At 38.8% G+C, this 13090-nt stretch overlaps 1 protein-coding gene across 1 annotated transcript; it reads right to left on the minus strand.

Annotated features, from left to right (window-relative positions):
• Positions 1-3029: 3029 nt before the first annotated feature.
• Positions 3030-5966, minus strand: LOC126782679 (lysine histidine transporter-like 8). The gene is made up of 5 exons (XM_050507977.1): positions 5507-5966; positions 5276-5412; positions 4545-4972; positions 3813-3944; positions 3030-3705 (listed from the first exon to the last, which is right to left on the minus strand). The coding sequence occupies exons 1-5, from the start codon at positions 5911-5913 to the stop codon at positions 3217-3219; spliced, it is 1593 nt and encodes a 530-aa protein (XP_050363934.1). The 5' UTR covers positions 5914-5966; the 3' UTR covers positions 3030-3216.
• Between the last annotated feature and the right edge of the window lie 7124 nt (positions 5967-13090).

Genomic DNA, 13090 nt, shown 5'->3' on the forward strand with positions numbered 1-13090 from the left:
CCTACTAGCATGTCGGGCGTTCACAACGTCTTCCACATTTCTATGTTGAGGAAGTATGTACCTGATGAGTCGCATGGGATCGATCATAGCACTATTGAGGTGAAGGAAAATGTCACTTTTGTTATTGAGCCGGTTCGTATTCTGGATAGATCCACAAAGAAGCTTCGTAGGAAAGAAGTAGACCTAGTCAAGGTATTGTGGAGCCATCATGATGAGAGTGATGCATCTTGGGAACTAGACTCGGATATGAAGACAAGATATCCACAATTGTTTGTTAAGTGAAGAACTTGAATTTCGGGACGAAATTCCTTTACGGGGGATAGATTGTAATAACCCGATTTTTTGGAATGATTTAATGAATTGTTTCTCAGTTTATAAAGTTTGTGAAATTCATTAATCGTGTTTGTTCCTCTTTGTGATGTCGGAAATCGAAAACGGAAACGTTATCGGAACTTTTATTTAAAAAAACGTTACGTTTCCGCGACGTGAGAATCGACTTTTACTCCGTCGCTCGTTTGTGAAAACTTCCTTCACGAAAGTTGTAGAGCTCGTCGATACGAATTAGTGGATATGTACGTGTTTGAATCGAACGTCGGACGTGAAAGTTATTAACATCGGAAGTTCGTTTCCGATTTTGGAAACGAGTATAAAAACGAAATTATTGAGATTAGGGTTTCCATTTTCAGAAACCCCTCTCTCTCTCTCCTCACCCCGCCTCCCTCTCCTTCTCTCTCCCCGATTTCTCTCTCTCTCCCTCCGAAAAATTCATCTCTGGCGATCTCCTTCTCCAGCCGTCCGTGCCTCTCACCACCGGCCTAGGAAGCCTGGCACAGACCTCCGCAGCAACCCTCTAGCTTTCTGCACCTCGCCTCGCCGCCGTGAAGCCGCACGACATCGCCAAGGCGATTTCAAGGCGAGAAATACGTAAGGGTGAGTTGAATTGATTGTTTGTGTTGTTGGTTGTTGTGATTTTGTTGAAATTGGATCGATTTGGTGCGGATCGGAGGAGGAGAGGGTGAGGAGATACCGCCACCTAGAGGCGGCGCGTGCGGGTGCGTGAGGTAGCCTAGAGGCGGTCTGAGACCGTAGGAGGAGGAAGAGAGGAAGGGTTTTGGGGCGGTGGTGGCGTGATACGCGCCGGTGTCGGAATAGCGCGTGGGCCCCACGCGCGGTCGCAGGAGGTGGCGCGTGTACCCCACGTGCTGCCACATGAGGCGGCACGTGAATAGTGTTTTCGAAACAGTAAATTGTACAATTTATTTTTATGTGCGGTAAATGTAAAATTGATTTACGTATGGTAAATATAAATTTCTTTTACGTACATGTAAATGATATAGTGGAATGTATATTTGTATAAATGGTAAATAGGTACATTTATATAGTTTGCTATATTATATACTGTCATGATTTCGTTGTGAATAAGTTGATTTTGGTGATGAGATTTATGTATTGAGCATGTTGATTCGATTGGTACAATATAATGCGATGATTATTGTATGTTGTTTTAATATGGAGTTTGTTAAAACGTTTTGTCTTCGAACGAGTTTTATGTCTTCAAACGAGTTAATGTCTTCGGACGTGTTTTACGTCTTCGGACGAGTTATGTCGTCGGACGAGTTTTATGTCTTCGGACGTGTTTCTGTCTTCGGACTAGTCTTTACACGCGTTTGGCACGTCGGAACCTAGCCTTTGGCCGGGTGAAAGTTATGATACAGTTAGAGCTGTAGTCTGTCTGCCGGGGTACTGCATATGAGGTAACAGATGAGTTATCGGCTTATGAGTACCCATATATTTTGATATTGGATGACAGATGGTTATCCAATGTCAGCGGCGTACTACATGAGGGGTAACATAGGTGTACCAGCTCTCATGAGTACCCGTATTATAAATGCATTTGGGTAAACATAGGGGTTGCCCAATTTCTCATGAGCACATATATTTTCACATTATTAGACAACCAGATGGGCCGTCTAATGAGTCATGAGTGCACTTATAATTGTTGATTTGTGGATTTTCGTATATATTGTTAAGCGAGTTGTATTTGTTATTTTACTCATACGAGCTGCAAAGCTTACCGGGTTTGTGTTTATAATCCCGGTGCACCTATTCGATGGTGTATGGGATAATTCCGCAGGTGTCGATTAGTGGAAATCGAAGGACAACTCTGAAGACTCGAAGTCGTTTATTTCCATCTTGTGGTGAGGATTTTGTGTGAATTTATGTGAGGATTTGTGTGAGAACTGTGAGGATTTTTACATTTCCATTTGATGTAATGTTGAATTATAAATTTGGTTTATCGGTTTGACTGAGTTGTGTTGTGAACTCAGTAATGATCCGCTGTGACCTTAAAACGATTTCAAATTATTGAGATTGTTTTAGAGTTTATCATGACTTCGAAATTTGAGTTTCATGCTCGAAATTTTGGGATGGTGACAGTAGTGATCAAATCAAATTTGTCTTTAAGTATTGAATCTGTTGATCGATGAGCTTTCGACCAAGGAAAAGGGATTTGAGCCACTGATAACGACAGGCATATATAGAGCCAATAGTCTTTCTTGAGTGAAGACGGATTCAGCCCATAGTTCACAATTATACTCGATCGATCATCAACTGATGTCCTTGAAACTTATCAGAGAGATCATAGATTCATAGTGTACCTACTCAAGGTCAATATAATGCCGAGAGAAAAAAGAGATGGTCAATTAATCACTCAATTACCCTACCAATTTTCATTGTTAACCGATATTATTTTGAAAATACGTTGAATACCACAAGGTAGAGTAATTCATGCGCATCTACATCCAAGTTTAACCAAATGTACAAGTACCCTCATATGTCACTTTTACTTTCTCCAGAGAAGGGTAGTAAAGATGAAGCTTGCATTGAGAAGGCAGTTTTGATATTTTACTGATTTTCCAAAGGTATTTTATTGCTTATATGTATATTGAATTGGTGGAGTGCTTATTAATTTTTTTTGGTATACAGTACGTATATATAACAAATGATTAATAATGTGACAAGGAAACCAGGATGCAATTTTTTTTGTTTTGATCGACCATGTAAATATATTACACCATAATTCTTTTCAAACATCACAACCAACAGTACGCGCCATCTACTTGGGGGATTTGGCACATTGATCACAATAAGTAGGTATATAGCTAGGTGTTTTACAATTTCGAACACAATATCATCGACAGTTACATTACATTTCAATCACGTTGGTTTGAAGAAGCTCACCTTAATACCAGTATCAATCACAACGTAAGTACCAGACACAATCAAAAGCACACTCAAACAAATACCCACAACCCCAAGTATCCAATTGATCCACCAGCTCGGAGTGTACTTCTTTGGCTTCTTCATTATGAGCCACATGAAACACGGATATGCCAAAGTCACCGGCAATGCGATCCCTCCTATCAGTCCGGCCAAGCTTCCCAAGAAGGGGATGGCCACGGCTATGAAGTAGCAGCCGTAAGTAAACATAGCTCGCATAATAACCCTGAGCCACCACGGAGCGGCCTGCTTGAACCTCCTTGTGTAATGGGACTCCATCTCATCGAACATGGGCATTCCGTAGATTTGGAAGGAGCTCAGTGCATTGACGATCACAAACAAACTTGCTAACCCTAGGACGAATCGGGAAGTGTCTCTTGAATGGAAGGCAAACAAGGCTGCAAACATACCCCCTTGTTCTGGTATCTGCCAATCAAACACAATGTTATTAACTAATTAAGGATCGAGGAGACTATGGTATGCTAACACTAATTTTGAGATTCGATTACATAATGAGAATAAAAGTAGCGTACCATTTGACCATATGCCCAGTAGCCTCCGATTGCGAGAGGGAAGATGCACAATGCTATAAGTGTGTATGAAAACCGAACACCCCTCCACATAGGCACGCGTGATGGGTGTTTTTCACTAGAGGGCATTGTAGCCTGTAGATTTGAAGCAACAAATACGAGGGCAATCAGTAAATTAAAAGTCAGAAGTCCTGTGTTCTAAAATTGCAACTAATTTTGTAATATGTTTTGGTTCAAGAACACTTTGGATAATCATCAGCAATTAGTAGACAGTCAACTCATTTGTGTTGAATTTTTGGCGTTGCCCTTATCATATGCTTAAAGATATTCAAGTGAATTGTTGAGGTTTCATTGTCGAGCACATTAAGACTTTGTCGCCACCACGCAAGTAGACTATAGATTAAGTAAAAACAAATTGTCAATTCAATGATTTGGGTACGTTAGAGAGAGACTAAAGAGTATTCCCACTTGTTTGATATGCAACCAAATTTTGCTACGTAATATTATCAATTTAATACCTGTTTGTCTTGAGGCTACAAAAGTATATAGTTGTTTAGTATATTTTCAGCATTGATTCTGTACGTAATTATGTTTAAAATTGGGTGGCTTGAGAGTAAGCTTAGTCGTCTTGGCATGAACTATATTTCATAACTATGTGATTAGTGATTACGGAAACAACTCAAACGCGAGTGCCAAACAGAGGTAAAGACATATTCACTTGTGAAATGAACATACCTGTATCTCAAGGATAAGGTTGTGGCCTCTGAAGCCAAAAGCAATCATCCCAAGAGCATTTAGAACATCGAAGAATTGTATGAACTCTTTGTGGGCCTTGAGAGGATTGTAGGAGACATTAGGAAGTCTACCCTTGTCGACAGACACAACCCAAATGAGCGTACAATAACCAACAGCAGTGATGGCACCTACAAGAGACACGCCGGCAATGGAGTTCAAGTTGGGAAGCTGAGATAGAATCACTGCTCCGCATGTAAATACCAAGTACCACTCAGCCGGTGTTAAGCTCTTGACGGTGCACGTTGGACCGCAGACGATTGAGAAGAACATCTTGCATGTTGCTCCTCCGAGGACGATTAACGCCACGCAAGTTCCGCCGGAGAGGTAGAGAATAGGGAACAGAGCTATAAACTTCGATAGCCTCTCGCCTAATTTAGAGAACAAAAGTAAAGTTTAATAGAAATAGTTAGAACATACATTTAAATAAACTGGAAATATTTCTTAGAGATGCATAATACTTGAGTTCATAATTAAGGTGATTACGCGCTTATTAAGAAACTGCAAATAACCGGCCATACTTGATGAGCTAATTCTACTAGACTACTAATTCGAAAGTAATGAGCGAAAGTGCTTTCTACAAACACTATAACAACATCCAAAGTCCAAACTGACTCATATATCATATAAACGAATCACTTTAAGAACTTCCAAACTACCTAATTAACTCTTACCAAAACATACGTTGCAAAGTTGAATGTATCTGCAATAACGAAGGCCAGTTTCAGTAGATTCATGAAGCTGCACGAGCAAGAACAGAGTGTAAAGTTGCCATAAGAACGCTAACGTCATGCATATAATCCCCCATGTCCTGTAAACCAGAGCAAAACAACCGTAAAAACTTTGCTCACTTCGAAATAGGGCAGTAACTGTATGCAGTTCAAATAGTTTGGGGTCTGACTTACCACCCAAGAATGGTGAAGGCAACAGGGATCACAAGGGCCTGAATTCCAATGCCGGAGCAAAGAGTGTGGAAGGCAGCATAGTAAGCGTTACCATTTCTAGACTCGGTGATGGGAAGCCAGGCGTCTTCGGGGTCAAGCCTCGTGAGCTTGAGAGCCCTCCGTACAGGGCTCCCTATAGGAGTCATGAAACGTGGAGTACGGGATCTCGGAGTTAAGGATTTAGGGGTTTTGGCCTTTATCTCTATCTGGTCAACACCACCCCGTGGCGGAATCACGAGCGGTTCCCGGGGAACGGACGCCGCCTTGGACAGCTTCGGCTCCGAGCTCGCAGGAGCCGCGGTGGTTGCCGGCGCAGCATCAGTGGTTGCAGGCCGGGGAGTAACCGGAGCGGGACTAATTTCCTCCATACTACTTTCGTTTCTCTTGGTTAAACTAGCAAGAGCTTGTTTACAAGAAGCAGCCACTTACATGTAGTTCTATATATAGCCACTGCATATAATGCTGTTCAAATTAAGGGTTTGATTGAATAGAACTGGATTCAAACAATTTAGTACAACTTTTTTGACCCATTTTGTTTATATATCAATCATTGTTCCTCTAGCTAATGGAAGAAGATACGGAAAGATTGTTTGTCGTAGCAAATCAATTGGCATGGATATATGTTATTCAAACTATCGGCGGCCATTATTTTAAATTTTTTTAAAATTGTGAGGTATATGTCACTATTTGATTATAAGTCGTCCCATAGCTTAGAGCTCATGAATGTTCAGTATGAACGTACCAATCAAGGGCCGCTGGGTTTGTTTATCAAATTGATTTTGCTCTTATCCTCTATCTTTCTTCTTTTCTTTTCACGTGGACTAGGTCAAATTGATCATCCAATATTGAATCTATTCCGTTTCTATGTCCCGTAAGTTGACTTGGAACAAGGCACAAATCAAGCACTTGGGGCCTTGGCTAGGGTCTGTTGAGAGTTGAGATATACATGGAACTGATGGAAGATAAAAATTATGGACCTAGTATCCCACAAACAAATATATGGACTATAAGATAAAAATTAAAATCGTGGAAAAGAAACATGAGTAGTGGAAAGTTATGATCAAAATTAACTTCCGTGAAAATATTCACTTGTAAAGGCTAGTATTTATATATTCATATTGTAGGGCAATATTACTAATATATGACCCAGAATTATTGTTGTCATATTATATATATGGCGCTTATTATGGTAAGACATTCGATTCGAATAGTCATATCCTGTGCTTGTAGGTGAGGGAAAGTTGAATAGAAACAAAAGGATATCGAAGAGTGGAAAACGTAGCAGAAAGGCCAGGATTTACCTGTTCTGCGTCGGTCAATTTTAGTAGAAGGCCAGGGATTTTCATTCTGAAGACAATTAGAAAGAAAACGTACGCAAACAATCAACGATCAGAACAAACACGCAGGGTTCTTGTTGGATCTTCTTTGGTTGTGCATGTCGTTTTCTGCATGGGGTAAAGATGGCAGCTGCTAGCTCCCTCATGAAATTAATAGAATTTGAATCAGTACGTTGAATGTCTATTCAAACCTAGCTATCACGTTAATTAGGTTGGCTAACGTAATTGAAACTAATAACGTACCGCATTTAGCTCTATATATGATCGATGTCCAACCACCTTAACAGCTTTTTTACTTTAAATTTGCTCAACTTCTCCACCAGTCCTAGATATTTAACTAGACAGATCGTTATTTCATGTATCAACTATCCAGCTAGCTAAATGAAACCAAGATGTCTGCTCATTGTACATGGTAATAATACATAGCTAACTCAAATCTATGTATTATTCCCATTTTAAGTTTTCAGTGTCACTTTATTTGGGATTAATTGCTTCGAAGATATCTAAAGGCCTAAAGTCTTAATTTAACATTTGTCAAGCTTAATTGGTTCACTATTATCTTTGTTTAGCTAAAACTACTCATGTTGTGATTATTATATGTTTTACAAGTTCAAGTCTGTGTACTCTTCTAGGCCTTATCACGGATACAATTAGAAAAGATTAACTTAATATATATCCACGTCGACTTGCCATATATATGGATTATATGGTTTGAGACTTGGATGCTTGCTTAAGAGTATCTTCAGCTATACTAGTCAAATTTTAGTTAAATTAAAAGTCAGTTTTGCTAGCTACTTTAGAGATACGTTTACATCAGTTCTCTCTATTTTAACTTAATTTGAAGTAAAGTATTCATTATATGTCTAAGAAGTAATCTTAAATGTATACATAAATTATATATAATTATTATAATGAATGTTTTGAATTCAAATTGTTTTACTTTAAGCTATTTTGCTTAACAAATTATCAAATGTGATAGCTCAAAATTAAAGTACAGTTATAATAGAGTGATGTAGTAACTATTTTTGAAAAAAGCTAAACATGTTCTCTATAATAGCTAAAAAACTATAATAAAGAGTCATGATAAATATGTTATAATCATAGATATTGAAGATAATTAAACTAATCTATAAGTGCGTCGAAATTGACAGACTTAGTTTGTTTATACGCCTATAAGCCTCTTTAATTAGCTAGATTTTAGATGCAACCCCTTTCATTGTGTATTATTAACATTATTTGAGAATTCTTTCATTGTTTAATTAAGTCCACTTTCTTTGTGGATCACAGAACTCACAAGCAATGTATTGTGTGCTAGCTAGAGAAAGACCATTCACACATGCATGCAGTTCCAAATTATGATGTATATATGGATAAGGATAATTACATGCACGCATATATATATCAGTAGACTGATATACAACATGCGGCGCTGTTAATCACAATTTCTAAGTCATCGACTTATTGTGTGATAACTTTCAGTTTATATCATCAACTAAAATTCTTAATTCTGCCTTCGATCATATAAATAAGTTATAACATATAACATATTCTACGTACTTACGTAGTTTGTAATTCACTAATGTCTACGCCTTCTTTGACACTCATTTCTCATCCAGTTCATATGAAACCATTTAGTACGTACTATTCGACCGAAATAAAAATTGTTAACAAGTGGTATTAATTAATTGTAAACACAAACAAATTTACAGCTGTTGTAATCTTGGACTTTCCAATTCCAACAAAGTAATGGTTTGAAACTGAAATTACAGTCAAAAAGCTGAATTCGATCACTAGTAAGCTCAAACCAGACGCTTAGAATTTTTTTTATTTGTTTACATGTTTCAGGTCCAGTTTGGTAAAGAAGTATTCCAAGTTGCCGGCCAACAATTTCACCGAGCAGTGACCCACATATATAAGTCACTGAATGTTTATTTAATTTTTGATCGAATACTAATTAGTTAATCATTTGTAATGTGGTGGTCATTAGGATAGTATATATCATATAAATATAGTGACAACGAAATGCATTCACGGGATTAAATAGTTTGGTTACGAATTATTCGTACGCCAAACTAATCGGTAGATATGAGACACATTTGTGATAGAGACCTGTGAGAATAGTAAGATTTGTGTTGACCCTAATTCTTCAATGTAAACTTTGAACAACAAAGTACACATATACAAGAAAAATATCAAGGGTGACACATGAGAGAATATATGTATTGATCATGGCATCATTGGGATGAGAGTCATAGAACATATATGATCGAATAACAATGCTTGAAGAAATTTTAATATTGGAATTGTCATCAATCTTTTTGATGATGTTATGGTATGAATGGAATTATCTGGAGTCTCATTTTAATCAGCTTGACAAACCTCCAATTGTGATATATCATGAAATTGATAGTCTTCATCTCAAAAGTCTTTCAACAGGTGAAGAAAGGTTCGGACTATACATTTATATTTGGGTCATCATATGAGTTTTTTTAGTTGAACCAATACAAAATTGACGTGTAGTCCGCACTTCTCTAAACTCGCGGGTGTCCGCCAAGTTTTCTTTCAGAGCGGAAGTCCGCTTTGAAATTAAAGAGCGGATTTCCTTATTTGACTAACTTTTCGGTCACATTTCCACATTTCCACAGTTCAGTATTTAAATATGTATGACAAAATCATATGTACAAATTTTCAATCAATTTAGTGATTATTAAGGTATCAGAACTGTATTAAATTAATGAACAAATATAAACTCTTCAAATAATTAAGGGGTCACAAATCCCCCATCCAACATAACAAAGTATAAATAGATTTTAATAGAGAGTTAGGTCCCTAAGTGCTCCGTTATAATCGGATCTTTAGGGTCTTTTAGAAAAATTTTGAGTTCATCCAACGGCGCGTCGATTGATGTTGCCGCTGGACGGGAGTTGTGCTTGGATCAATTGGTGGCTGAACAAGGAGGTTGAGGGTGGAGATCGATGGAGGGTCGTTGCTCCAATAATTTTGTCGATCAGATTGCTTGCTCGTTTTCTGGTTTTGCAGGGACCTTGGTCCAATGTTGATGCTTCTACCGCTATTGAGTTGCCGGGTTGGTCTCGTCGGAGGGTGGTACTATCGCCACTGTGTTATGAGAAGGGGAACATAGACGCCAATTTGGCTGGGTTGCTCCGACAACCCAGGTTGGATATGAGCAACTTTTGTTGGCTTGATTCTGTGTTGACCTTGGGTGGTGGTCTCTGAAGGCAGAAAGCAACAACGGTGGTTCGGTGAGATGGGTTTTAGGTTGGTCAACCTATGGAGGTCTGTGGTGGTGGGCCTAGGATGGGTCAACTAGGGTTTGTGTTGTGGCTTCGGTCTTTGGCCCAAGTCTGTTTAGTTTGTTATTTTTCCTTTGTTTGTCCCTCTTCCTTGAGCAAGACTTTAGGTTGTCAGTTGGTAGGGTTTGGGCGTGTTGTTGAGTACACATGTTTATGTTGCACGTTATTTTCAGAGATTATTTAACTACCAGTTCTTTTTTTGTGTCAATGTAATAGGGAGGTTGTCTATGCAAATATGCGGAAGGTTTTGGTCTATGATGCTATTGAAGCGGTTTTGTTATAGAGATTGATGGCGAGTACATATCAACTACTTCTAGAATCGGTTTTAATTGGTTCGGAATTAGGTTTTCTTGCCTCATGTCTATTAATTCTTATGATATGACTAGCAGTCTTAGTATGAATGAGCGGGTGGAGTCTAATTCTATCATCTTATTCCTCTTACTTGTAATCTTATTTTACTGCTATATATATATAGTTTTTTTCTATAAAATAAAGTATAAATATATTTTAGAAATAAAAGAAATACATTGGCCTTAAACAAGCCCAAAAACCAATTTCTATTCTAATTATAAAGAAAGTGGGGTCATAGTTTTTGTTTCGATCAACTTATTGTAATTCAAATTTTAACAAGGAAGATTTGGTATAGTTAGAAAATTACATATAAATCAATAGTGGAGGTGGCAAACGAGCCATTTTTTGTTGTTGAGAAAAATGAATATGTATTAATAAAACCAAAAGTTACAACCGGAGGGAGATTACAATGATGAACATATTGTTGTCACACACCCCTCCCTACAAACCAGCGATATTACAGTGGACAAGAACCTATGAAAGATTCAACTGTAACCTAAGACGATTCCAGAAAAAGTCGATACCTATTCACTGCCAATTTCAAGAAGAAAACTGTTCCAATAGTGTCACATACCAATACCTCTGGAAGACAAATCTCTCCATTACATTGACAACCAAAAGGAACCAACATTAGATAGTCCTTGGAAAATGATATTTACCATAATCATGGCACACGCAACAACGCGAAAGATCAAACTAAACCTACCGACACCCTACATCCTCCTCAAAGGAGAAGAGACAGCAAAACAAGAAGAAAAAAACAAGAAAAAAAACTTGGGCCAATGAACCCAAGCCCCCTAATTCACCCTAAAGAGCCCAAAGACCACCCCCACCGAATCTCCAACAACTAGTAACCCAACGACAGCCAGAGACGCCACTGCCTTCCGATCGTCAAATCGTCACTCCGTTGCCGACGCCCGTCACCACCCAAGCACCTTTGATCGAGTCACTAGCTGAGATGCAGCACTTGCCCCTACATGATTCAACCAAGAAACAAAGACGCCAAGATATGACCTGGACATGAAGATCAAACCAGGTAAAACCGTCGCCACCACCATCGCTTCCCCTAATCTGAGATCCGCATAATCATAGCTCCACCTGCCACCAATAACCCGACCACCATCCCTAATATGAAGCCCCAACATTGCTTCCGCAAACAACCATCACGACTGGAAAAAAAAATCTATCTCTCCGACCGCACACTAGAGATCCCACCAACACCCCCTGCCCCAGTCGGAATCTCCAAATGACCCATCACAACTCCCATCCAACAACCGCGTCAATCGATGCGCCATTGGATAGAAAATAATTTTTTTTTCAAACCCTAGAGCACCTCTGGTTTTCGCAGTGCTCTCCTCTCAGTTGTTGTGAAGCAGTGCCTTATTACATTTTTACAAACGGGCCGTTAAGCATGAGCAGTTAATATTCATATTAGCATGTTACATTTTTTCCTTATACAACAGAGAGTCAGTACTTTTGTTTTTAATGAATCGTGTTACAATTTATTAATGACCATTATATACATATAAACTATATACACACACTATGAATTATATACTCACACAACTGGGCATTCACACAGACAAACATGAGACATCCAATTATTCATATGAGATTCGTGCATTGGAGAACATTAATAGAGAAACAATTTACTAGTCATAATTACAAGTATAAAAGGGGTGTATTTAACTCTAATTTTAAATAATTATGATTGATTTATTATATTATGTGGATTCTGAGAATCCATATAATCTATGAACTCCACACAGGTTCAGCTAAATTTCAATGTAATGTATTTACCAGATTTGTCCTGATTTGCTTGGATTTCACAAGTGCATGTATGGTTTTAATAATAATATAGAATAATAAAACAGAGAACATGGAAACTTAAGAATTTGGTTTTCTTTTTTAACGAACATAACAAAATAATAATGTATGTCTTTTATAAAGTAACACCTCTCATCGGCGGAGTAATTCCCGGCAAGATTTCTCCTCGTTCCGATAACCAGGCCTGCATGAGCTGACCCAATAGTGCAGGGTGCTGACTCGACATGTCAGGTCACCCTGCCTCTGCCTCAAGCGCCGCCCAAACTTGCTCACCAAAACAGTAAAAGCACACTGTACGGGGACGCTTACCAATATCAAGAAAAAAGAAGAGGCACTTCCCCCCCCCCAGTGTGCCCTATAAAAGGAACCAGAAACCTCCCAAAAACCTATGAACTTGAGTTCAGCCCCAGAGTAGAAATTAAGCTTCGGATACTCATAGGCCGACGCACCGCTGGTCCGTGACCTTAACCCCGGTTTTTATGCAAGTTATACATACCAGTGTTGGGATACAAGCTCCGTGAACATGACCCCCCGGATCAGTTCGAACTAAAAGGAGGGTCCCCGTCAACACAACTCTGCCAATTTTAGCAATGATTTTCATAAACGAAAACGAGGACAACCTGGACGACTTTATTTTTAGGCCCACACTATCCATGTGCTAACAAATCAGTCGCTCCGGCAGGTTCTCGAGAAACCAGAGATTTCGGGCCGACTAG

The sequence above is a fragment of the Argentina anserina genome, chromosome 2 (assembly GCF_933775445.1).
Source record: "Argentina anserina chromosome 2, drPotAnse1.1, whole genome shotgun sequence".
In the NCBI taxonomy this organism is placed as follows: Eukaryota; Viridiplantae; Streptophyta; class Magnoliopsida; order Rosales; family Rosaceae; genus Argentina; species Argentina anserina.